A 27,750-nucleotide genomic window follows, 5' to 3' on the forward strand; every position below is an offset into this window, starting at 1 on the left:
ATTCTAATAACCCATGAAACATGTGTTCAATGAAATATTTTTAAGAGGTATTCGTTTACTCGCGGTATTCGTCGCGAGTAAACGAGTCTTGCGTACTTACTCGAGCGTTTAATTTTATCGCATTCTACCTACATGAATATTATATTTGATCATGGATGAAATTAATCAAGATACGGATATAAGTTCGATAACGAGTGGTAGTGAGGGTGATCCAGTTATGTATAATGATAGTTCGGGGCATCAATCATTAGAGGAAAAAAGCGAAATAAATAGAGTTGAAAGTCGAATGGTTGAAAAAAGGCAAAGAAGTGACAGTAGTGCAATTAGAAGTGAAGAAGATTTTACCTTAGTGCAAAGAAAGTCCAAGTGTATTCTTAGAAATACATCTAACCAGGACGAAACTTTCGATGTTAGCCTATCGTCTAAGCAGGTATTACCTAAACAAATAGGCATGGCTAAGCTGATGAGGGCGGAGAATATTAACAATATTTTGAGAATTAAGTATAAGGGACCATATAAGGTTATTATTTCATTTACGAACAAAATTGATGCGGACAAATTGATGAACAATAAAAAGATTACAGAACTGGAATATAAATGTCAACCTACTACTGAAGTTCGAGTCTCTTACGGTGTTGTTAAAGATATAGATTTAGATATCGATGAAGAAGAGATTATTGAGATGTTTAAATGTGATGTGGAAATTATGGCGGTGAGGCGGCTTAAAAGATTGAATGGAAATGGTGAATGGGTACCGTGCTTTACAATACGGGTGGTCTTTAAAAGTTCAACCTTACCCCCGTATATTTTCGGATACGGGTGCAGGTTTAAGGTTGTTCCCTACACCTTTCCAGTGACTCAGTGCTCTGGATGTTGGAAGTTTGGCCATTTGAGTAGGGCGTGTCCATCCAAGAAAATCATATGTCCTAAATGTGGGCAAAACCATCAAAATTGTGAATCTGTACAATTTATTTGTGTAAACTGCAAAGGCCCGCACATGGCCCTAGACAAAACATGTCCTATTTTTATTAAGGAAAAGAAGATTAGATCGATCATGTCTCAAAATAACTTAACATACAAAAGTGCCCTTGATACATATCGGCTACAGAAAGGAATGTGTAGAGAATCTGGACAGAAAAGAGAAACGCTAAATGTTGAAATTTTTCCAGTACTGAATAAAGCTTCTGACCAAGCCACCCATGACCGTGAAAATCTATCTTACAGGGATGTCCTAGCAGCGGAGGGCGAAAGTCACCCTAGGTCGAAACCACTTACGGATGTAGCACAAGACTTAGAGGAAAGTGACTCTAATTCCATATCGCGAAATATAGAAGGTCAATATATTACTAAGAGAAAGAGTTTCTCGAAGAAGGCATATTCTATAAATAAACCAAATCGAGGCAAGCCACATAAAACTATTATAGAGAATAGCGGCAAGAGTAGCGATGAGACCAATTATAAAAGTATAAGATGTGGGAGACTCATAGAAAAAATTAAAGAAATAATTTTATCTAAAAAAGAAATTAAGGAGAAGTTTTTTGATGTGGTCTGGTTAATTGTAGGAGAAATAAGTGACTGGTTATCAATATATGTTAAAAATAGTGTGATGCTCAATAAAATTTTATCTTTTATCAATGGCTAGCAAAAATTATAATAAATTTGACTTAAATATTATTCAGTGGAACGCTCATAGTCTTAGGCCAAAGTTATCAGATTTCAAATTGCTTTTGAATACAGAAAAAGTTCATATTGCCATTATAAGTGAATCATGGTTACAAGCGGGGTCCGATCTAAATATAAGTCAATATCACGTTTACAGGAAGGATAGAATTGACTCATATGGAGGCGTGGCTATTATTACTCATAAATCACTTAGAACTATGTTGGGACCAATTAATTTACCGAATTCTGACATAGAGGTGGTGCATGTTAAAATTCTAAATAATTCAGTTCTGAAAAATGTTATCTCAGTTTATTGTCCTAGTAACATTAATACAAGTCAAGCTCATTGGGATTATCTATTTTCTTTGGTATCAAAAAATACGATAATTGCAGGAGATTTCAACGGGCATCATACATGTTGGTCTGATAAGATAGATACAAGAGGAAGTCAACTATTCGATAGTTCTCTGGAGTATGGCTTTATTTCAATAAATAATGGCAGTCTTACCAGAATTCAATTGGTTAATGGGCTCTTACAAGAGTCTTCACCGGATATCACCTTTTGTTCCTCTGACATAGCTGCCAACGTACATTGGAGGGTTACTAATGAAAGTCTTGGTAGCGACCACTTGATTATTAAAGCTGCCATAAATTATGAGGAGACTATACACTTTACTGAAAAACGTAATTATTGTAAGGCTAACTGGAAAGAATACAAAATCCATTTAACACATAGTTTTGCCAATACTACTTTTGAATCAAATAATTTGCAAGAAAGATATAATTGGTTTGTTGAGCAATTAAATACTGCTGTAGAAAAAAACGTTCCTTTAATTAGATACTGCAATAATATTCTACGAAAATTTGTACCCAAGTCTTATTGGAGTCAAAGTTTGTCGAAGATCGTAGCTGAAAGAAGGTTAGCGCTTAAAAATCTTAGACGTAATCCAATACCTGACAACTTAACTAGTTTAGAGGGAAAAATTTCTGAAGCTAGAAAATTAATTTCGGCAGCTGAGCGTAATAGTTGGCAGTCATATTGGAACTCCGTTGATGAAAATACTAGCGCAGTGGATATGTGGCAAAAAATGCAATGGATTAAGGGTTTGAGAAGGGCTAGACCAGGTACTTCCGATGAGAAAAAGCAAGAATTATTATGTAGCTTGTCGCCAGATTATGTATCGGTAAACAAACCTGCATTTCATTCAAAGAATGATTTCCTACAGCAAGATTTTACTTTGTGTGAATTGGAGAATGTTTTAAAAAAAAAAAATAGTTCACCTGGTCATGATGGAATTTCTTATTTGATGCTATTTAATCTACCTGATAATGCAAAATTTTATTTATTGGATATATTTAACTTAATACTCAAAACAGGTAATATTCCACATCAGTGGAGATTAGTTGAGGTTATTGCCTTTCCAAAGCCAAGCGAAGATAAATTAAGACCAATTTCTTTAATGTCTTGTGTTTGCAAAACTTTTCATAATATGATTAAGGAGAGATTAGAATGGTTTTTGGAAAGGAATCATGTTTTTTCTCCACATACTACGGGCTTTAGAAAGGGTCAGTCATGTTTAGATAATTTGACTCGGTTGATTACTAAAATTCAAAGTGGTTTCACGAACAATGTACAAACGGTTGCTTGTTTTATAGATATAAAAGGGGCTTATAACAATATATTGCCCGAAACTATAGTTACTAGGTTAGATAGCTTAAAAGCTGGCTCATTAATTTGTGAATATATCTGGTCCTTTTTGAATGAAAGACATCTTAAAATTAAAAGTGATATAAATAATTTGTTTTTCGAGAGATGGACAAGCAAAGGTCTTGCCCAAGGAGATCCCCTCTCACCTTTACTATTTAACGTGGTAACTATAGAAATTTGTCAAGTTATTCAAAATATTTGTATTAGTCAATATGCTGATGATTTTGTGCTGTATTCAAGTCAAAACAATATTCAAGAAAGCGTGTTATATATACAGGTGGCTGTTGACATGTTTGTAAATCTACTAAATGACTTAGGCCTTGAAATTTCAACTTCAAAGTCGAAGTTATGTATTTTTAGTACAGGCTTTAGACACCAGAATGTAAATGTTTTAATTAATGGTTCTAGTTTAGAAGTTGTAGACAATATTAAATATTTAGGACTATGGCTTGATAGATCGCTTCGATGGGGCAAACATATTGATGTCACCTGTGCAAAAGTTGTTAATTTGATTAAAATACTTAAGGTGTTAGCGGGTCCAGGTTGGGGAGTGCACCCTCTGCATCTTCGTAGATTATATCTAGCATTAGTAAGAAGTAGAATAGACTATGGGTCTTTTTTATATGATAATAGCGCCAATACACATTTAATTAAATTAGATAGAATACAGAATATAGCTATGAGGGTTATTGGTGGATATATAAGATCTACACCAATACATGTCATGGAAAGTGACCTTTGCATTCCTCCCCTCTTTGTGAGGAGACGTTATTTAGGTATAAAATATAGTTTAAAGTGTGAATCATTGAGCAGGAATGAAACTATAAAATGTATTTCTCAGTTAAATCTACTGTTCAATAAAAGATATTGGACTAGGAAAAAGAAACCGCTATTATCATGCCTATACCAAAATATAAAAGTAGAAAATATTAGCTCCTCATCCCTATTGGATATGTTTAGCTTAGATACTTGGATGTCTAATATAGATAGTAAAAATATAATTAAAACGGATTTAAGTTGTATAAAGACTTCAAAAAAAAAATTGGACCTTAATATGGCAAAATATGAAATTATTCACGAAATTAATCAAGATTATGCAGGTTGGTATTCCATTTTCACTGATGGCTCTAAAGTTAATTCTAATGTGGGATGTTCCTTTTTTGATGCAAATGGTGTAGTTGGCAGGATGTTTAAAATTGAAAATAATATCACTATAATGTCAGTTGAACTTACTGCTATATTTATGGCACTTACTCATGTTTCTAGTTTTAATTGTAATAAGGTTGTTGTCTTCTCTGATAGTAAAAGTGCACTGTTTCATTTAGATAAATGTATTAAAGGCAATAGAGGCGTACCAGTTGCATATAAGTTGTTAAACGAGGTAATCAAGTTACTCCACAAAGGTATTGTTGTAAAACTCCAGTGGGTTCCTTCCCACCTTGGAATAAAGGGAAATGAGGAAGCTGACAAATTAGCACGTAAGGCTTTAGTCGAAGGAGAAAATTTAAATATTTTACCAGATTTTTCTGAAATTTTAATCAAGTACAAAAATAATTTGAGAGAAATTTGGACAGAGTATTTTGATGAAAGGTCGAAAAGTAAAGGAATATGGTATAAAGTTATTCAGAACAAGCTTCCTCATATCCCGTGGTTTGCGGAAAAAAAAATGACGCGCCAACAAATTGTTATGGGTCTTAGGCTTCGTTCTGGTCATATGCCACTAAGAAAATTTGGTTTTCTCATGAAAAAAGTAACGTCTCCAAAATGTGAATTGTGTGGAATAGATGAAGATGTACACCATTTCTTGGTGGAATGTGTTCTCAATGCCGAGGCTCGTAGAAAATTATGTTGTCGTTTCAACATAAATACATTGGATTTGGGTATTTTTCAATGTCTGCTGTCTAAACCAAATTCTGTTGTAGCTAGATGGTTGTATAAGTTTAAGGTTAAATAGTGTATTTAATAAATAAGTTTAAAATTTACTTTAGCAAGTAAGTATTTTGTAAATTAGTTACGTTTTAAGGGAACGATGGGACTGACATTTTTGTATCCTTTCTACTTAAAAAGTCCCTAAATAAAAACAGATTAAAAAAAAAAAAAAAAAAAATTTTATAAAAATCGGTGGCGATTTAAAGATTTTTAAATACAAACTTTCAACCCCTTATTTGCACCCTTAGGGGGTGAATTCTAGAAAACCATGAAACATATGTTCAATTAAATATTTTTAAGAGTCTAAATATCAAATTTTATAAAAATTGGTGGCGATTTAAGAATTTTCCCATACAAACTTTCAACCCCTTATTTGCACCCTTAGGGGGAGAATTCTAGAAAACTATGAAACACGTGTTCAATTAAATACTTTTAAATTTCTAAATTTCAAATGTTATAAAAATCGGTGCCGATTTAAATTTTTTTCCATACAAACTTTGAACCCCTATTTCACCCCTTTAGGGTTAAAATTTTTCAAAATCCCTTCTTAGTGGATGTCCAGATTATGAAAATAAACTTTTGTCCAAATTTAACGTTTCTACGCACAGCGGTTACGGCTGTGCGTGCGTCTTACCTCAGTCAGTGAGGACAAGTCCTTTTATATATATAGATATATATTTATTCGTTAATGTACTTATTGTGTTATTTTTTTTATATTACTTCCTAAATTACACGTTCTAGTTTGTTAGCTTTTGCTATAGTTCCACTCTTAAAACAGAGATCACAGAAAGGGCCATTCTTAAGTATCAAATGTTTCTTATTAATTTTATAGTTTATTTTAATAACTTCCTTGTTTATTTTATAATGTCATAAAATACATTGATATTAAGAACATTTAAAAGTTATAACAAAATACAACAATATTCTTTTAAAAATGATTATTTATTGATTATAATATTTAAAATTGTGACTGAAATATTTTTTATTTAAAACTTTCAATCTTCACAAATAAAAATGGTGAATATTGTCAATAGAATATGTTTCTCTGGTGAAGAAGAAGTTATTGCTTCATATAGGCTACAAAGATTTAGTTAGGCTAAAAAAGGCTTATTCATGACAGGAAAAGGAAATGGTGACAGAGGTATTCTTTACTTTTCGTGGTTTTGACTAATTTAGTAATATTACGACACCAAGGGGAAACACTGACTCTTAACGTGTAGAAGTTTCTAGTTTAAAAATATTAGAAACATAACCGCTGTCCATGTGTTCAAATTTTATAAAAAAAGTCTGCTTACCGCTGAATCCCGCACACAGCAGGGTAGTAGTAGAGGGAACCTAGTGTTGAGGGGCAGAACTCAACGCCGCGCTTTGCCTCGACACCAGAGCGAAGAAATGGAAATATAAACGTAAATAAATATTTCACTTCCTCGAGTGGGGATCGAACCCACAAACGTCGCGTTACAGTCACACCCTTGTGCCGCTGCGCCAGGACGCTCCCTTCGCTCTGGTGTCGAGGCAAAGCGCGGCGTTGAGTTCTGCCACTCAACACGCAATGCCTCCAGAATTCAGCAGAAAGTGGAGAATGGAGTGTCTTAACACTAGGTTCCCTCTGCCTACCCTGCTGTGTGCGGGATACAGCGTGAAGCTGATTTATTTGATTTGTTTATTTTATTATATTTTAACATTTAAAAAGAAAGAGTAAAAGTTGATCACTTCTACCGATTGCTCAGTTTGCTGTATACGTGCATACATACGCGTAAACGTTTCGTTCTTGTCGTACGTAGTCGGTGCTCGTGCTCGTTGTTGTGAAATACATGTCCCGCCTGCCTTGGGGGAAGTCCTTTCTTGACTCGATTTCAAATTACTTTCTGACAGTCTATATTTCTAGTAATATTTTGTATATGATTGAAGATATAGCAGGGTAGGAAGAGGGAACCTAGCTTTAAGTCACTCCGTTCCCCACTTTCTGCGGAATTCTGGAGGCATTGCGTGTTGAGTGACAGAACTCAACGCCGCGCTTTGCCTCGACACCAGAGCGAAGAAAATGGAAATATAAACGTAAATAAATATTTCACTTCCTCGAGTGGGGATCGAACCCACAAACGTCGCGTTACAGTCACACCCTTGTGCCGCAGCTTATAAACCTAAAAAATATTTATAAATAAAAGCTTTCCTTCTATTACTATAGCAAGAAGTGAACATACCATATTAGGTAATATGCAATATTATGAGAATATAAGGCACATTGAACCAATTGGTTATTATTAGTCTTTTGTTCCATTTTTGTATGGGAAAATATACAAGATTACTAAGCTTCCATTGTTTATGCAATAACTGTTTGAATCTATCACGAGTGTTTTACTTTTCTAAGCATTTACACAATTTAATATATATTATATATCTATAACATATAATTATAGAGGCTAGTCTGTCAGTTCCAAATGGAACAGAGTGTTGTAACACTACCTTCACGGGTTCCCTCTGACTACTTTGCTATGTGCGGGATGCAGAGTGAAGCTAAAAAAAATAGTTCGTCTCTCAACAAGCGATTCTATCAAAATTCGGTGTAAAATGATGAACGGAATATCTTGACACTAAGCTCTCTATCACTCTCTATATGCTACGTACGGTTAAAAAAGTAAAAAAAATTAGCCATATTTAAAAAAAATATAATAATACAGATTATTTAACATAATACAAATTGATGTCTTATACTCGTGCATAATAATGACTCTAACAAAAAAGATATGTCGAATCGGAATACGAGTAAGTTTCTTAATGTTTCATTTCAAATGCGAAACTGTTGCGCCAGGTCTAACGAAACTGCGCCAAGGCCTACCCTTGTGATGTAACGGTGCCCATCTCGATATGTCGGTAGGTACACCTTTTAAGCGTATGTAGTGCTAATTGTTGGGTCCTAAATTCGATTTCCTGGTAAATATAATTTAAAAATAATAAAAGTAATATTTCATTGAGATATAGCCACAGTGAAATATTTAAATTTTTTCATTTCTTCGTTTTAGTAGAAATTATCTTTCTCTTTAGTTCAGTGTCTCTAGATATGGCGGAAAGTGGGGAGCGGAGTGTTTTAACACTAGGCTCCTTTTTACCCTGATGCATGCGGGATAAAGTGTTAAGCTGAAAAAAAAAATATTTGAGTGTTTTCAATAACATTTTTGGAGTTGAAGATCGATCAAGTGCTAGAGCTAGGGAAACCGATAAATTAATACTCTCATAGTCAATCAAGTCAAATAAAAATTATATTAAAATAAGAAAGAAATAAATAAATAGACTTTGGTTTCATTTATCGGAATTGAAAAAAAAAACGTTAAACGCAAACCGTATTTTGTAAAAATTTTAATATATTTTAAGAAAATTGATTACAAACGTAACTTATAAATATACATAGCTTATATAAATATATTTTGTACTAATTATTGCTTAAATAATTAAGTCATTGCGCAGGACTATGTATTTTTAAAATTTGCTTATCGTGCCTGCTAGCGTAATGGGAGGACATACGAATGCAAAAAAAAAATACACAGTCGAATTGATAATCTCCTTCTTTTTGAAGTCGGTTAAAAATATTTAATTCTAAGAGTACCTACTTATTGAAAAATATTATAATTTATCTTAATTACGAAATACAATGTATTTGCGCGACCACCAGCGCGACCTGGTGTCGTAAAAGACATGATACTTGTGAACTCCTGTCAGTCAATTAGCGGTTAACAAGCTTATTTCAAAAACAACATCTTTTTCTAATTATTTTGAAATTTAAATACTGTATATGTTTGTTTAATTGTTTTTATTAATTAAGTAAAGAATATTATGTTTACAGTTCATCTTTTGCTTCGTATGTTTTTTTAATTATATCAACGGCTTTTTGGGCGATAACTAAAGTAACTGCCATTGTGTTAGCTCCTGGTATAGTGGGCATGATGCTAGCATCGACAACTCTTAAGTTTTTCATTCCATGAACTAACAATTCTGGATTCACTACTGAAGTGATATCACTCGGAGGACCCATTTTTGTGGTGCCCACTGGATGATATATCGTAGTTGCCATATGCTTCATGTAACATATCCAATACTCATCAGTATCAAATGGATGTTCCATGCAGTCAGTAATATCCATTCTTACTAATTCTATTTCCCTTTCCTTGAAAGCTGACGTTTGCTCCAGTTTATGAACAAAGTTAATAGCTTTTATAAACGTCTGTATATCCTCAGGATGCTGAAAATAATTTGCCTTAATAACGTGTTCCGATAACAGAGGTTTGGCCAAACGTACTTCTCCACGAGATTTTGGATGTAACAGCGTAGGATAAATTCCTAGGATGTCGTGTTTTTCATTCAATGATTCAATTATATTTACTATTTCTGATTTATACCCTATTCCTTCTAGATATGATCTCAGTACAAAATTATCACGCTTTGCAAAATAAGTATAATGGAATTGGATATCTGGAAAGGTAGAATTATTTGTAGTATCTATAAATCCCATATAATCTGTTACTCCGATGTTTGCAAAAGGTCCATTATTAGTAAGCATATATTGTATTAGTAACATGTTTATGACTTCTTTAGATACTATTGTATGCAAGTTGGTTTTAAGAAATAATGGTAATATTATATGATCTTGTAAATTCTGGCCTACGGGCAAATCTAGGAGGCATTCAATTCCTAATTCCTCTAGATGAGACATAGGTCCTATTCCAGATAACATAAGAATTAATGGGGTTGCAATAGATCCCGCTGATAATATAACTTCCTTTTTTGCATAAATTTGTTTTGAAATATTTCCTTTTTGCTTTATTTTAACACCAGTTGCTATTTTATCGTTTGGATTTATTAACACTTTTTCTACAAGAGTATTTTTCATTATTTTGATATTGCCAGTCTTCATAAAATATGCTTTAGCCGTATTCATACGCTTGCCGTTCTTAGTTAATAGTCTTGCTCTTTTAGTCCCAATCAAAGCTTCGTGATTTTTATATTTATAAGATGTATAACCTAATTCCGTCCATGCATCGTCTAAAACATTATACCAATCATTTTCATAACCGGGAAAGTCCGTATCAGTTATATTAAATAGTGATTCTTGCTCCGTAAAGTAAGCGAGCAATTCATCATAGTTCCAGTCAGAATTTCCCAATTCTTCCCATTCTGAATAATCCATTGGATGCCCTCTCAGGTAAATCATAGCATTTATAGAACTTGATCCTCCGAGACCTTTGCCTTTACTCCATATACAACTATTGTTTTGAAATCCTAAGCAACTATTTCCATCTTGGTGTACTTTATAAAACCAATCATTTGTTGAATTTTGGTTTAAAAATAAAAAAGCAGGTATCTAAAGTATAAAAGAGAGAGAGAGAGATATATTGTTAATAATTTTAACATTGATTACGATGTCGATATAAAAAATATAGATACCTCACTATCAATTCCAGGGTCACCTCCAGCTTCTATTAGTAATATTTTCCAAGAAGGATATAAGTTTGTCAAATGACTGGCAATTAAAGAACCGGCAGTGCCAGCCCCGACTATTATAAAATCATACGATGCTAAAACAAAATTATTAATTATATTAAACCTACTACGATTATAACACTATAATGTTGATACAATCGAATAAAACAGATATACCAACTTTTACATTATTGATTATAATCAATTATTATAATTTGATTATAGACAATGGTTACTGATAGATACCATGCAATACTTACCATTATCATCCTCTAAAATATTTTGCGAATGATCTGGTGGCCAACTAAAATCGTCTAAGATTGTACAGTGCGTAGCAATGATGGCAGTTACTGCATTTAGAAAGAGACCACCAGTTATTCCAGAAAATGGTAAAGGACATGTTCCCGTTATATTTGCTTCTAAAGCTTCCATGTTAATAATAAATATTTTATTTATATTTTTGTATGGCTTAATATCATTGATTTAATGAAATGAAAAATAGAAACGTTTTATTGTGCAATCACTTGTAAGTCACTGAGTATTGATTTCTGTGATATGTAAATATACAATATGATATATTCAACGAACAAACCTCAACATATTATATTAGTAATTTGATATTTAATACTAGATTACTTATTCAATTATAAGGTAGAAATAAAACTCCAGACTTTTCTTGATTTTTATTAAAATAATTTTGTACAAAAAAAAAATATAATCTTTTATAACCTAGAGTTTGGCCAATACTAATAATATTTTATTATTAATAACTAGAATTAAAATATATCTTAAAGCTTTATTTCGTAATGCATTCCATTGTGATATAGCCAAAGGCGACATTTCTTGCTATAACTGGGGTGAGATCTTGCTGTAAAGTAATTTAAATTTCTATTTGGTGCTGATATTTCCTGTGTGTCTCCACTAATATCATATTTAGATCGCAAAATTGCATTTGTTTGAGTGGCTTGCAAATTTGACTTTGTTTTGAAGTTATTCACAGCTTTTCGATAAGGATATGGCTCTTGTGAAGTATTTTGTAAAATGTTAGTGTAGTTATCATAGTTAAAATTTAACTTATTACTGCTAGGAGGGCTTTTATAACTAGTAATTGTTTGTGGCTTTGAATTAAAATCTACATTTACACTGCTATTATTTTGTTTCCATTTATATCGTGTGCTGACAGGAACTGTTATTTTTTTAGTTTTGTAATTATTATTCGAACTCACATAATTATTTATTGAATCTTTTGGTAAAGATGGAAATAGACTACTTATTTCTTCAAATATGTTTAAAGTTGATTTGCTTCGTCCTGCGTTTCTTAATTTATTGTTGATAATAAATTCCAATTCGTCACTGGTTTGCGGAAAATCTGGTATACATTTGTTGACAGTGTAAGGTAGCTCCGCCCAATCTTCTTTTATCATATCTGCTGCTTTCTCTGCTATCATTATGATAGGGGCATTAGTATTCCCACTTACAATTGTCGGCATGATACTTCCATCAACCACTCTAAGACCGTCTACTCTGTATACCTGAAATATAAAAATAATAAATAGAAACGAACGAAACTAATACATCGCTTAGATATTATTTTATAAGTAAAGTTAAGTAAAGTAAAGTTTTATTAGATAAGAAAAAATCTTACTTTTAGTCTGGAATTAACAACTGCATATACGTCATTGGCGGGTCCCATTGCACATGTTCCAACTGGATGATAAATAGTTAAAGAATGATGACGAGCTTGACATTCCAAATGTTCATCTGACATGAGAGGATACTTGGTACATCCAGGATTACGATTAGGATTCGGTCTGGCGTTTAGTTTTTTTAATGCAGGTTGCTCAATTATCATTTGAGCTATTCTTGCACCATCTATCTAAAATATATTATAAAACATTAAGAGCGAAGGAATAAAAACGTTAATTATAATTTTTTTGTTAATTTTTAAGCCATCAATAAGATGAAATGTAATATTTGTGCTTATTAAATGCGATTAAATTAAATATTAAATACTAACCATTCTTAACATATCTTCTTTCTCTGTATAGTAATTAGGATAAATAAAAGGTGGGGAAAATGGATTAGAATCACGCAGCTTTATAAAACCCCGACTTTTTGGCCTTAACAGAAGAGGAACAATAGAAAATGAAGAATCATATAAAATATCTTCATACAATTCTGCATAAGTTTCATCTGTCAGTCCATTTGCACGTTTTCCAAATAAACCACCATCCATGTTATCTGCTGTCGGAGCAATAAATAATTGTATATCTGGATAATCTTCATCAGGATCTTGATATTGCGAATTAACAAACGCCATTGCTTCGGCTTCCATCATGCTGTATAAAGGGCCTTTTTTATTAAATGCAAAATCAATTAAGCTTCCTAGTGAACTAACAGTATAAAGATTAAAACAGTATTCAGATCCGTTTGTGTAAGGATTATCAAAAAGAAATGAATGCCCACCCATGGCTATGTGATCTTGTAGATTTTTCCCGACGCCAGGCAAGTGTACAATTGGATATATACCAAGGTCATCCAATTCTATGCTGTCACCTATTCCTGAGAGCATTAACAGCTGGGGTGATTGAATGGCTCCTGCAGATACGATCACTTCTCTACTTGCCTTCACAGTATAAGATTTTCCACGTTTTGTAAACTTTACCCCATATGCCTTCTTAGATTCATCTATTAATATCTTTTCGACTAATGAATGAACAATAATATGCAAGTTTGCCCGTTTGGACGCTGGTCTGAGATATCCTTTTGCAGTACTACATCGAAGTCCATCTCGCAAGGTTGCATGAGATCTTGTAAATCCAGTTTGAAATTCACCATTAACATCTAAAATTTTATAACCTAGTTCTTCACCCGCTTTCAATATATCTTTTGTAATTGGTTGTTCGTGAGCAAAATATTCAATTGATATGGGTCCACCTACAGAATGATATGGATTATTTTGGTATTCAGGTATTCTCATATCTTCAGCTTTTAAAAAGTATTTAAATATATCTTTATAAGCCCAACCTTCATTCCCAAGCGTTGCCCAATTATCGTAATCCTTTTTATTTCCTCGTATATAAAGCATTGCGTTTAGTGTACTAGATCCACCTAATACCTTACCCCGAGGCCACTTGCACCGTTTACCTACCATACTTAGACAATATTCCTCACTTGGTTCGGTCACAAATTGCCAATCTATTGCCGATGTCTGTAATGCAGGAAATAAAACTGGAACTTCTGATAGCACATTTTCATCTTGTCCGGCCTCTATTAAAAGTACATTCCATTCAGCGTTTTCTGATAGACGGTTGGCCATAACGGATCCAGCTGATCCAGCGCCGACTATTATAAAATCATAACAATCATATAGTTGTTCTACAGGAACATCTCTTACTCGATGCTCTGCATCTTCTATATCCGGTCTGTACAAATGAATTGCCATACGTAAAAATATCATAGCTCCTAATCCTGGTAATAATCCAAATAATATCCTTGTACTAGATATCATTGGCCTTAAGGATAATGCTTGACTTGACATGTTCACTTGATTGTTTATTTTTACAATTTAAATATATTTCACGACTTAAGCTTGTAAAGTAACACTTAAAACTAATTTTGTATTTTCAGGTAAATAAACAAATTATTGTTTATATGAAAAAGTCACGTTGTGTATTCTTTTGTACAGAGTAATTTATAACTGTATATTTACTAAAGTTTTTACATATGAATCATTAAGATTAATAAAATATAATACTGTCTTTGTGAGCTTAGATTCATCATATTAAGTAAAATTATTCTATTATTTATAAATTGACCCTTAAAAAGTTTTTCTTTTTTTTCAATGTATAAATAATGTAATATAAATAATTTTAATTATTACTAAGTCTCTATAGAAGTCTGCTCTATGTATACTTACGTATACTTTCATTTCAAATACAAAATCACAATGTAGTCAGCAAATTGTTTCACATTTATTTGTGAACAGTCTTGTACTTGGAATTTAATAAGGATTTCTATTTTTCCCGACTGCTAAGGGAGGGTTATTATTATTTATTTGTTTTTTGCATTGTTGCGTTGTTTCAATATCAAAAAAATAAAGACGAAAATATAAAGTAAATTTATTTGGAAACGTTCTTTGTTTAAATTAATACTTCATAGATATCACTTAGATTAGAATAAATTAATAAATTTAATATAATAAATATTATTTACAATTAATTTACGGTATTTTGTACATTACTTTTTTTTAGGCGTAATATCTAGACCTTCGTCGTTTTAGCCAAAACTCTTTTATCATATCACTACCTTTCTCCCCGATCATAATTATAGGAGCATTCGTGTTGCCGCTAACTAGATTTGGCATTATGCTACCATCGATAACCCTCAAACCTCTCACTCCGTAAATTTTTAGTTCGTCATCAACGACAGCTTCCGGATCCCAGTAAGGACCCATTTTTACAGTTCCTACAGGATGATAAATCGTACACGTGTATTGTCTTATCATGCACTCCCAGAATTGATCAGAAAATATTTTAAAATTTCTACATGCGGGGAAAATATGGTTATTAAAAACTGAAGCATGTTTTTGAAACGCTTTTGTTCTAGACACCCCAAAGGCAATTTTAACACCTTCTATCAACGTTTTAACATCCATCTCATCGGTTAAGTAGTTAGGGTATATGTAAGGATAATCGTAGGGATTTGCACTACGCAACTGAATAAAACCCTTACTCTTAGGGCGTAACAACATTGGTATTATACTCCAAACATCTACATTGTTTATTGGTTGAAATACAGTATTGTAAAATTTCTCAGTTAATCCGTGAACTTTTCTGAGCTGACCACCACCGTCCGAATTTGTTGCTCCCGATATAAAATGAAATTCTATATCAGGAAAGTCATCTGAAGCATTCACGTATTTCGTGTTAACGAAAGCTAAACCTTCGACACCACCCATGATTGTTAAAGGACCTTCGCCCATAACAGCGTATTCCATTAAAGTGCTCACGGTGTGTAGTCTATTTTCTATTATAGAGATAGGCTTGTTAATCATAAATGCTAAACCACCCAGACCAATATGGTCTTGCATGTTTTTGCCCACTTGGAGATTTTGAATCAATGGGATGCGATGTTTTGCTAATTCATCTGTCGGACCTATGCCTGATAATAAAAGTAGCTGAGCAGAATTAATGGTACCACCAGATACAATGACTTCTTTACGAGCTCTTATTCTGTATACCATTTTGTTCTTGATAAATTCGACTCCAAAAGCTACTCTCGTTCTTGGGTCTATCATCACTTTTGTTGCATATGAGTTCATTGAAATGTGAAGATTCTTACGATCTTTTGCAGGTCGCAAAAAAGCTTTTGAGGTTGAACATCTACTTCCACGTCTTAAGGTTCCTTGAGCTACCATAAATCCAGTTTGGTTTTCACCATTTATATCCCTGTTGAGATACCCCATCTCTAAACCAGCGTCTATAAAGCTTGACACGAGTGGTGTTCTGTATGGAGCTTCAGATACAGTTAAATAGCCTCCAGTGCTGTGATATGGTGTGTTTGCGAGATATGGATTTTGATTATCTTCAGATTTCTTAAAATAATATAATATGTCCTTATATCCCCATCCCTTGTTTCCCTGAGATTCCCAAATATCATAGTCTTTTTTATTTCCTCTTAAGTACAACATATAGTTAAGAACAGAACTTCCACCTAGAACTTTTCCACGTGGCCAGTTGCAACGACCCTCTTCCATTGCTGTAAAAATAGAGAGGTTAAATTATAACATTTAAAGAAATATACGATAATTAAATCAGTTTCAGCCTTCACGCTGAGTCCACACACAGGAGAGTAGGCAGAGGGAACCTAGTGTTAAGACACTCCGTTCCTCACTTTCCGAGGCATTGTATATTGAATGGCGAAACTCAACGCCGGGCATGCGCCTTGACGCCAGAGTAAGAAATGAAAATATTAATAAATAATAATTCATTCCCTTGAGTGGGGATCGCACCCACAACCAGTCGCGTTGTAATTGTTGTAATGTAAGTCTTGTAATTTTATTAATGAAATACATACTAATATTATTATTATTTGTAAAAATTTTGTTCATTTTATAACTAAAGATTCATGAGTTTGGACTGTACTTTACAAAAAGAGTAATGAATAAAATCCACTTAAAACGTTTTTTTCATGTTTTTAGTTATTTGGATCCTATAAAAAATATTATAAGATATTTTAAAATATTTCTACGTACCTAGACAGCTGGTTCCTTGAGGTTCTGTCTTATATTTCCAATCTAATTTGCTGAGCTGCAAATATCCCGCTAGTAAAGGCACATCCGATATTTCCGTTTCATCCCCACCGGCCTCCAAAACAAGCACTTTCCAATACCCGATTTCGGAAAGTCTGTTGGCGACGACCGCGCCTGCAATTATATATTTGCAAATATAAATGATTGTGATTTTTTAATAGGAACTTTACTTTTTTTACGCGTCTCTTTGTGTTTTTTAGAGATTGACAGTGAAATTTGTGAAGTGATTCATCACTTAACGTAGTGAAGAGTAGCTTCATTGTCAATTTTTCAATTGTTTAAAGTTATTTAGTTAAGCGTGATTAATTGTAACGGTATCGCTTCACTTCTATTTGAGAATTCAGACCACCAATTATAAAAAAAATGGAACTGTACCACGGAGTGGGAATTAAACCAACTATATGGATGGTAGTATCGCATATATAATTTCAATTTAATATATAATTAATTATAATAATTTATGTCATAATCAGAAATAATATATTTTTGGTACTTTTATTCGACGTACACATACACAAAAGCTAGTACCTACTAACCAGCTGATCCAGCACCAACTATAATGAAGTCATATTCGGGTAGCATCTGGAAATCTGGGATATCAGTCGGCCTTCCTTCAGGGTCGGTCTGATCGAATTGGTAATACGCTATAGCTGCCACCAACATCGGGATAAACCAGGCCACCTGAAATTTCACAAATTACTATTAATTAATATTAAAAGTATAAATTATATAATTTTTTTAAGTTGATGTTGGAAATTGTTTATATTTCAATTACATAATTTCTTTTTAATATTTTTGAAAATGAATAGCGCAGAAAATAAAATGGGTGAAGGGTTTATATGAAATTGTTAAGATCTTACAGAAAAAGTTTGTTTTTTTTATAAAATTATGGTCTTATTTAATATAATAAGAAAGTATGCCCAGTACAATACCTGCGTACCTGCAGCGGCGATGGCCGTGCCCGATATCACGTCGGCAGCCACGTTTACTATCGCGCTCATTTTCTTCTGGAACATTTGAAAAATAATATAATTATGTTCTGTTTTTTTAAGATTGACGCTGTATGCCGCATCTAGTAGGGTAGGGAGAGGGAACCTAGTGTTAAAACACTCCATTCCCCACTTTCCGTCGAATTTTTGAGGCATTGTGTGTTGTCTCGCTTTTGTTTTGGTATCAGCGCGAATAAATGAAAATATTTACAAATAATAATTCATTTCTCCGAGTGGTTATCGAACCCACGAACGTCGCGATACAGGCACACGTTTGTGCCCCTGCGCCATAACGGCCTCGTTGATGATAAACGATATCGCACATAGCAAACCTTTTTTTATTTTGTTTCTTTTTTTTAGTTAATTTTTCCATTTCCTTTTAACTCTATAAACATATACCTATCTGCGTTTATATAAATAGAATAAATGAATACTATTTTGTTTTCCATTCATTGTACGCGTGCTTTATTTCCAATGCAAATTATTTCCACATAGCCAAATAAGACTAAATTGCGTAATAAGATTAACAAAACGATTGAATTATTATGTCAGTATATATTTAGTTCTTATGGGTAGTGAATGACTAATCAATACACCAACGTGTAAGTCAAGAATTAGGAATAAATTAGTCAAGAATAATAATTAGAAATAGTCAAGAGTTGAGGAGGTTATCGAATAGAAATTACAGTCTACGTTATTTTTGTTTATTATTAAGAGTTAAACGCCGGTTGTTGTTTCGATCCCCACTAAATAAGTGACAAGGCAAAGCGCGGTGTTGAGTTACGCCAATCAACACGCAATTCGTCTACTTACCCCAAAAATATATTAAATGATGTCTTGTAATTCTTTTGCTTCGGTAATATTTTCATTATGAGAACTGATGGTTAAGTTTATGAATCATTTTGTGAGTCACTAAATAATCTTAACTTTTACTTTTAAATCCTCACGCAGGAAAATGTATAAGTCATAAAAAACTATATATTTATATATTAACTATATATATAAATTTATATATATTTCGATATATAATAATATTAATAATACTTACGATGATAATAATAATAATATTTTTACTTTTTGAACAAAGTGTATATTGTACCATTGGTGCTTTCCAGCACAGGAGTTATTCCAAAAAGTCTTTTACACTATTTAGAGCAGATAAAGTTACCTATAAATATATACATAATTATGCAAAAAGCCGCAATCCTTAATACTTGTCGCATTGTCAGGAAGTTTTTACAGGAAGACATTACTTCCCAACCAATTCCAGGAAATGGACCACACTTGGCTTGAAGCTCGTGGGGTTCATATTAACCGAAATTACGTTTCGAGAAAAAATATATATAAAAAAATAATACTTTTATCATTTAAGAAAATATAGCAAAAGAAGACTTAAATTTTACATAAATTATATTTTATTATAATTGTACAGAGTACTGTTCGTTCAAATAAAGACATATTGCATCCTAAATATCAAACCCCTAATGCTTGCCTTAACGGCGGAGGAAAATACAAAAAATAACAAAAAAAAATACAAAAAATAATGTTACTTAATGTAGTCCAGGCCCGCTATTTCTTTTGCCTTATCTTTTTCTTTTGTCAAGATATTAAAATATCCAGAGAACTTTGTCAAATTTATATTCCTCTAATCGGAAGTGAGATTGAAGAATGCGGGCATCACGCTTCAGCACGCAGGACTATGACGCACGCGGCACGGTACCGTTACGAACCTCGTCATGTCAATATTATATGCAATAGACTACTTTTTGTGACACACTTTGACAAAGTGTTTAAACACTTTGAAATATATTGTCTTTTTTGTGTTAGGTTCTTTCACTTTGGAACTGAATGCGGATGTTTTTCGAAAATTCACTTTAAGGATTTATTTAAATGTAAAATTATGAACTATTTTTGCCAATATTTAATAGTTGTATGACAAATGTTGGCTCGGTATTGATAAAAACAGTAAGTTAAATATATTTAACATTTTATTTAAACTTGGCTCTAACAATCTTCAAAATATATTAAATAAATGTGTTAAATACATTTATTAGGAATTACCGTCGTAGCGCAGGTGCACAAGCGTGTAGCTGGAGGTTCGATTCCCTTCTATTCCCTCTATTCTATTCGATTCCCTCAATCTGGCCTAAAAAACTGACATAACGTTGCAATGCTCTCCAGAATTGGGTGGGAAGTGAGGAACGGAAGTTTCATTATGGGACCGAAGTGTCAACAAGGGATTCCCAAGTTTCTTCTGCCTAGGTAAACAGATTCTAGATATTGCACATTACAATCTGACGCTGCCTCACTTAGCCATGCTGGCCTTAATGTGGTATGGCTTGTAGGTATTTAAAATCAAGAGAGAATGGTCAATGACAGCAATGGTAGTCTTGTCTCTACTTGTCGATAATTTGAAGGAGATAGCCGATTCAAATCCGAACTGAGAGCAATTTTTCCAATATGTTCCAAACATTTAATAGAAAGTGAATCTTGGCCTATAATGGCTCGCAACGCTATGCTCGTGTGCGCGCTTTATTTTTATGTGTATATGTGTGTGTGCTTCCATCTGGAATACTAAATCGTTCCGGTGAAATCTGGAGTTATGTAAGGTAGCCTATATTTGTATGTATGTATGTACAGTATTAGCATATATATGTTGATAATACATGTAATAGAATAAATATATGCAGGTAAGTAGGTACTACCTGCACACAGCAGGGGAGGCAGAGGGAACCTAATGTTAAGACAACCGTGTGTTCCTCATTTTCCGCCGAATCAACAGAACTCAACGCTGCGCTTCGCCTCAACACGACAGCGAAGAAATGGAAATACTAGAAATACATTTAAATAAATGTTTCATTTCCTCGAGTGGAATTGAACCCACAACCAGTGATGCTTACAGCCACACTTGTGCCCCGTCACTATGACTGGCCATGTTACTACAGATAAACCATAAAATTATAATATTACTATTAGTCGTTATAATATTTATATATATATATTTTACTTTTTGTATTTAAGATTAATCTATAAATATATAAACAAATAAACTTAAATATCTTTTAAATAAATAAAATTGGAAAATCGCGTGTTATTTTAGAAAAGGTAACAATGGAAGTTTCAATCGTGAAAAATGTAAAATATAAAAATAAAAAGTAATTCACATCATTTTCCTTATAATGTTGGTATGGCGTGACGAGCAATCATATATCTATCTGCTTATAGTTAAATTTCGATTGTCAATATAGATATATGTTAGATATAATATAGATATAGATAGATATATGTCTTGATATTTTAAGAGGAAAACTTGATGATTGTGGATTCGATTTACACTCGGGGGATTCAATTATTTTTATGCGTGATGTTCCAACACGCAATGGCCAGGATCTCTCTGCCTACTTATTTCAGTTTTATGTTTTACATATGCATGCATGCAATTTGGGCGGAAAAGGGAGAACGGTGGGTCTGTACACTAGGCTCGCTCTGCCTACTCTGCCACGCTTTGTTTAACGTTACAAATATTATTAAACGATTTGAACTGACAATTCTAGGGTATTTAATTAGATTAGATTATTTAGATTAGATATTTAGTCATCAGTGACTTGACACTTGGCAGAAAATAGGAAACAGAAGTGTTTTAATGGGAACGAAGTGTATTAACACTAAGTTTCCAGGTTCCCTCTTATCCTGCTATGTGCGGGGTACTGCGTGAAGCCTGACTGACTATGTAGTCAAGTAAGTTTTATAATAAGTCTATTTATACAGTTATACTAGTTTACTAGCAATGTTGTTTACGGTAAACACTTACCAATGCCCTATGCTTTCACTTTCAAATAAAAATAGACACTACAAAGCAAAAACTTTGTCGCACTCGATAAAATCACAAATATTTAACTTTTCATTTCATAAAAAAATATATTTGTATATAATATCACTTTTCTTTTAAAACCGAAAAACCGTATGTTATTTTCCGATATTTCACAACTGTCGGTGTCTTTTGAAGAGTATCGGCAAGTAGTGGAACGTCGTCGGTTAACGGTTTGCGAGCACTTTCTTTGAACGTTTGAACGCAACTCCTGCGCAGGTTGCCCCCGTTATGTTGCAGTGAAATGGGGGGGAAATGTCTATTTACTTGTGGAAGGATTATTATATTATATATTATAGATGTTATTAAATTTATTTTATTATGTAATATTGGTATGAAGTTGTGTGAAATATTAGGTATATTTTAATAAATAAAGTGTATGTCGATTATGTATTTTTTTTAGCTTTACGCTGTATTTCGTATATAGTAGGGAATTTAGTGTTAGGACACTACGTTTTCCACTTTCTGTCGAATTTTCGATTCATGTTGAGTGGTTATAATACATACTTTATCGATATTATAATACATACCTTAAGTAAACAATGTCTAATTTATATTTAAGTTTTATAACCATTGAACTTCTTCAACAATTTACTCCATTACATATTAAAATAGATCGCATCAACGCTCACCAGACTTGATGCGGTCAAACGCAAGCCTATTTAATATAAAAAATAATAATAATAATTAAAAAGATTACAATATCTGTAAAAAAAATGTTATAAGCAAAAAAGTATTAAAGATATTGCACACAAACTACTTCTGCTTTCCTGTTCTTGTTTTCTTTTAAGGAACAGTACCTACGTGATAGTTGTCGTGTAAACGGTGTTTAACGATCATGCTTGAAATTTAATGTCGAATTTGAAAAAAATATCTATTGAGGCCAGTCGTGGCGTTGGGGTACAAGCGTAATATAGGCACAGGCCAAGGTAGGCCAAGGGGACCTGGAAACTTAGTGTTAAGACACTGCGTTCCCATTAAGATACTTTCGTTCCCCACTTTCCGTAGAGTTACCAGAGCGAGGAATATCAAATAGATTTTTCTCCGAATGGGAATCGAACCCACAATCGTCAAGTTTACAGTCTAGTGCCACTGCGTCACGACGGTTACAAATTAGAGTTAAGTGCTTTAAAGAAATGGTAATAGTAACAGTAATAGAAAATTCAATTACTCCGAAAGCAATTTACTTATTATGGTTAAAGAAAGCTAAATAAGCAAAGTGCAAATAAGTAAAAATAACATTAAATTAAAAAAAAACTACTTTAGAAGCCGTTGTGGCGCAGGGGCAAAAGTGTATGAATGTAAACGCGACGCTCGAGGGTTCGATCCCAGTCGGAGGAATAAATTATTATTTATAATTATTTTTATTTCTTCGCTCTGGAACCAAAGGCAAAGCGCGGCGTTGATATCCGCCACTTAATGCGTAATACTGTGAAAATTCGGCAGAAAGAATAGAACTGAGTGTCTTAACACTAGGTTCTCTTTGCCTACCCTGCTAAATTAGCGTGAAGCCGAAAAAAATCAAAATAACACCATTTTTTATATAATGCTATTGATATTGTTTTTGTTTAACTTTCTCTTAGTACTGAAATCACTTGTTTCTTTTTTTGTAATAACTATTGCCTATGTTGTTAAATGTTGTATTGATAATATTCATAATATAAAAATATTTGCTTTTTTTATATAATTGTAATTATAATAATAATAATTTTGCAATTTCCAGGTGGCTGTTGCGGCTCCACACAGAAACGAACGATAGTTGGTGGATGGGCGTGGGCGTGGTGGCTCGTCACCGATGTGCAACGTATCTCACTTGAGGTCAGTGATTAGATAGATTTTATATGAAAATATATATTTGAGACCGTCGTGGCCCAGGGGCACAAGGGTGAGTCTGTAACGCGACGGTTGTAGGTTCGGAAATGAATAAATATATTTTATTAATACATATTTTCATTTCTTCGTCGTGACAATAAAGCAAAAAGGGCGGCGTTGAGTTTCGCCACTCTACGTGCAATGGCCCGAAAATTCAGAGAAAAGTGGAAGGGATGGAGTGTTTTAGCACAAGGTTCCCTCTGCCTACACTGCTGCGGGAAACAGCGTATCTGAAATATATTTTATTCATCTTTCTTAAATATGTGTTTGTTTGTTAATTTTATCATTAACTATGTGTAATAAGTATTTTAACTAGGAAGGTAGTTTGATTAACGCCTTTAAAATTTTTTTGTTGTATATATATCTGTGTTTTTTCTCAGGTTATGACACTTAACCCAATGTGCGAATACGTTGAAACCGCCCAAGGAGTGCCTTTGACGGTCACCGGAGTAGCCCAATGCAAGATCATGAACGAAGACGAACTTCTCACCACAGCCTGCGAACAGTTTCTTGGCAAATCCGTCAAAGAGATCAAGATGACTGTTCTTCAGACCCTCGAGGGTCATTTGCGTGCAATATTGGGTGAGTGCTTTTGAATTATTTACTATCTTATTATTATAATTATTTATTATCTGTTATCTAGTACAGGTTCTTGTGAGTAAATTATCTTTGAATGTGGCATAAGGAGTGTTTAATAGATTATATCAACTCATCATCGTCATGAGCTTCCGTCAACTCCTGGAGATAGATAGGCACATCAGGAATTTTGGGTATGTCGTTACCCCATCTTGCTGGAGGATCTTCTTCACTTCAGAATTTAGGTTTTATCGAATATAATACATATTTTACATATTTTTTTTGTTAAATGTATAGTAGCTACTCCATCTAGTTTCATATAGCGTAAATTACTTGATATCACTATTATAGCGACATCTGCGTGCTGACAATAAAATCACAAACACATGACCTTGAAGTTAGTCATGTTAAAGAAACACAGAGATCGTATTTTATATGGAATGGTTTGTTTTCTTTAGTGTATTGTTTTCTTTATTACAATTTATTTTTTATATATGAAAGCTAATTAAAAATTAAAACTAATATTGTTTTAGTTTTGCGATATTTAGATAAATATCAGAATTAATACACTCCGCTCCCCACTTTCCGGTGAAATCTGGTGTTGAATGGCAGAATTTTTTTACTTGGCACGCTTGCCTCGACACCAAAGCGAAGAAATAAAAATTTAAAATATTTCATTTTCTCGACTGGGAATCGAAGCCACAACCTGTGGCATTTGCAGCTATAAAAAATTTTGCTATTAAAAATATCTTGTACCAAACGTTACATTTCATGTACACTATATGTAGATTATTAATTTATTGCAACATTAAATTAACTATGTTTAAAGAACAAACGGCGACTATATGTATATATGTATGTTTTGTTATGCACCAAAACCTCATGACTGTGACATACTAAAAGACAAGTAAAAAGTCGTTCTAAAAGCGGTCGTACTTGACCTCAAGCCGGTCAACGATCCGTGTTACATTTTGCATCGAGAGTTGCTTCCTGAACATGCTAAAATGTTCCTTTTAGAACACTTTTTTAGCTTCACGCAGTATCCCGCACACAGCACAAGGAATTTAGTGTTAAAACACACCGTTTCCCATTGTCTATCGATTTATGGAGACATTATAATTATGTTGAGTAGCGGAACTCGAGACCAGAGCGAAGAAAATGAAAATATTAAATTCTTCATTTCCTCAACCGAGAATCGTACCCACACCCTGTCGCGTTTACATTTGCAGTTTGTGGCCCCTGCGTCACAACTGGCCTCGATTTTACAATACATTTGATTATTTTGATTCTTATTTAGGCCGTCGATGTATTCGGAAGTTATTTTATGATTCGGAATATACACGTTTTTCCGTTAGTTAATAGATAATTATTTCCTAAGTATAATGCCTTCCTCATCAAGCGCCAACCAGGCCCGGTCCTTGATGAGGAAGGCCTACGTTCAGCAGTGGACGGCGATAGGCTGATGAAAAAAGTATAATGCGAAGCTGATGCGAGCGAGGTTAATGAGAGTGGACGAGGCGAAAGAGGTATGTACAGACCGTAGCCTTTGGCGCTCCGCCCTCTCTGACTACCCCGCTAGGGATAAAACGTGAAGCTTATAGCGTATATATATATATATATACAGGGTGGAATTGTCAGCGCCACTTTAAATGAAACCACAGTTTTAACTACTCTATAAAAGCCTAATATAATTCGGAAAAAAAACAATTCTCAAAAATGAAAAAGTTTTTTTTCAAACAAAATAAATAATAAAATTATCGTTTTAAAATAAAACGCCATTTGTAAAGTATAACATAGGCACGCACACACTTACCTGTCAAAGCGGCAACGTCGCATACGTATGTGTGCGTGACACGAAATACAGGTATGGATAAAAATCGTGAAATGAAAAAAAAATCCTACGTCCAAGCCGTTGAGGTACCTTGATTATTTTTTTTAATTCTGGGTTTGAAATATTTTACCCTATATGCAGTTTCAGTAAAAGAAGCGTTGCCTCTTCCATGTATATGAAAATATTTTATGCCAGGGAAAAAAATCGAACTGGCTACTATCAATACTGCAAGCAATCTACAACACTAGATAAACTCTAGTGTTGTACGTTGTTCTTTATAATTTCGTTTTAAGTAATATTTCATACATTTCAATGTCAAGAACATTTATTAATTAATAATCACCAAAACCTCCACTCTTGTGTAATATCGATAAATACTTCAATTATTAATGTTAGCCACGTATTAGATGAAATATCGATTTTCGTAAGGGTCCCGTAACAAAGCCTTGTACTTTGAAGCTAACGCAATATTTTGTAAAGTTGTAGATAGTTGTCGTGACTCGTATTATAGAAATATTCCAGAATTATTGTGAAATTAATAAGGAACCAGTCGTGGCGTACAGTTTCGCCACTTAACACGTAATGCTTCTAGAATTCGGCGGAAAATGGAGAACGAAATGTTTGAGCACTAGGTTGTTCTGCCTACTCCGCTGTCTGCGGGATAGAGCGTGACGCAGGAAAAAAGTGAGCGCCTATGACTATTGATTAAAAACTCCAATATATTTAATACATTAGCCAGCCAACTAGGTACATACATATATCTGACTGCGTGAGATGATAGTTTAAATCCCACATGGGATATCCCATTCTCATTTTGAGGATATATTTGTTTAATACTGCTTTGTTCTAACGGCCTTAGTGGTGGATTCCTTACCCAGCTGTGTGCGTGATACAGCGTGAAGCTGAAAAAAACCGGGATAGGCTCCAGGGCTACTCTCACACAAATGCAAATTATAAATTGTAGATGTAAATCGTTTAAGTAACAAGAATTAGAATGTTAATGGATTTATGCAAACATTGGAACTGGCTTCGCAACGATATAAGGATTATCTAGGGTTAAGATTTGTCTTAACTCAACACATAGCAGAAATAAATTTAATATAACATATACATAGATATATCTATATAAATTTTAATCACCATGAAATGCTCGAATTCGGAGCACGTAGTGTCTTGTCACTATATTATCTCTGCTTACCCTAAATAAATATTCTGATAAAGAGTGAATCTCTATACCTTAAGAAATCGTGAATTTAAGATAATATTTTAAGAGCTTGAAATAGTCTTAACATAAAAGATAAGCTTTAGGCTCAATTGAATATTCTGAGAAAATTGGTAATTTAAATTATTCTTATTTCTTCTCAGCTTTTGTTTGTCGTTTTATAATATATTTAATTTCTTTTGTTTAGTTTTATTAACATCATCCTAATTAAGAGACTAGAATATTTGTTGATCAAATTATATTTTATGTTTAAAGGAATAACAATATTATGTCGTTAACTTGTTTATATTGTTTTTTTTTTGTCT

General features: G+C 33.3%; 5 protein-coding genes across 8 annotated transcripts in view; 2 read left to right on the forward strand and 3 right to left on the reverse strand.

Moving 5' to 3' along the window:
• Nucleotides 1-27,750, forward strand: part of Flo2 (flotillin-2) — a 220,877-nt gene that overhangs the window by 150,075 nt on the left and 43,052 nt on the right. For both annotated transcript variants that reach the window (XM_085204408.1, XM_085204414.1), the window contains exons 2-3: nt 23,668-23,762; nt 24,197-24,398. In XM_085204408.1, coding sequence (XP_085060534.1) covers nt 23,668-23,762; nt 24,197-24,398 — 297 coding nt within the window. The remainder of the gene's footprint in view (nt 1-23,667; nt 23,763-24,196; nt 24,399-27,750) is intronic.
• On the forward strand, nt 152-1,642 carry LOC146540430 (uncharacterized). The gene has a single exon (XM_085204644.1). The coding sequence runs from the start codon at nt 152-154 to the stop codon at nt 1,640-1,642; it is 1,491 nt and encodes a 496-aa protein (XP_085060770.1).
• Nucleotides 8,642-11,331, reverse strand: LOC146540431 (glucose dehydrogenase [FAD, quinone]-like). The gene is made up of 3 exons (XM_085202131.1): nt 11,035-11,331; nt 10,739-10,869; nt 8,642-10,655 (listed from the first exon to the last, which is right to left on the reverse strand). Exons 1-3 carry the CDS (start codon nt 11,204-11,206, stop codon nt 9,135-9,137), a joined length of 1,824 nt encoding a protein of 607 aa, XP_085058257.1. The 5' UTR covers nt 11,207-11,331; the 3' UTR covers nt 8,642-9,134.
• Nucleotides 11,455-14,487, reverse strand: LOC146540432 (glucose dehydrogenase [FAD, quinone]-like). The gene is made up of 3 exons (XM_085201598.1): nt 12,792-14,487; nt 12,420-12,650; nt 11,455-12,306 (listed from the first exon to the last, which is right to left on the reverse strand). The coding sequence occupies exons 1-3, from the start codon at nt 14,313-14,315 to the stop codon at nt 11,563-11,565; spliced, it is 2,499 nt and encodes an 832-aa protein (XP_085057724.1). The 5' UTR covers nt 14,316-14,487; the 3' UTR covers nt 11,455-11,562.
• LOC146540433 (glucose dehydrogenase [FAD, quinone]-like) lies at nt 14,880-22,155 on the reverse strand. Of its 3 annotated transcripts, none has more exons than XM_085201618.1 (5): nt 21,888-22,155; nt 18,020-18,091; nt 17,624-17,768; nt 17,031-17,201; nt 14,880-16,534 (listed from the first exon to the last, which is right to left on the reverse strand). In XM_085201618.1, the coding sequence occupies exons 2-5, from the start codon at nt 18,086-18,088 to the stop codon at nt 15,024-15,026; spliced, it is 1,896 nt and encodes a 631-aa protein (XP_085057744.1). In that variant the 5' UTR covers nt 18,089-18,091; nt 21,888-22,155; the 3' UTR covers nt 14,880-15,023. The 3 variants fall into 3 exon arrangements, with proteins under 3 accessions (XP_085057744.1, XP_085057736.1, XP_085057752.1); XM_085201610.1 differs by having other exon boundaries at nt 18,020-18,094; XM_085201626.1 differs by lacking the exon at nt 21,888-22,155 and having other exon boundaries at nt 18,028-18,094.

This window comes from Heliconius melpomene, chromosome 2 (assembly GCF_056956725.1).
Source record: "Heliconius melpomene rosina isolate 202511_hmr_F chromosome 2, ASM5695672v1, whole genome shotgun sequence".
In the NCBI taxonomy this organism is placed as follows: Eukaryota; Metazoa; Arthropoda; class Insecta; order Lepidoptera; family Nymphalidae; genus Heliconius; species Heliconius melpomene.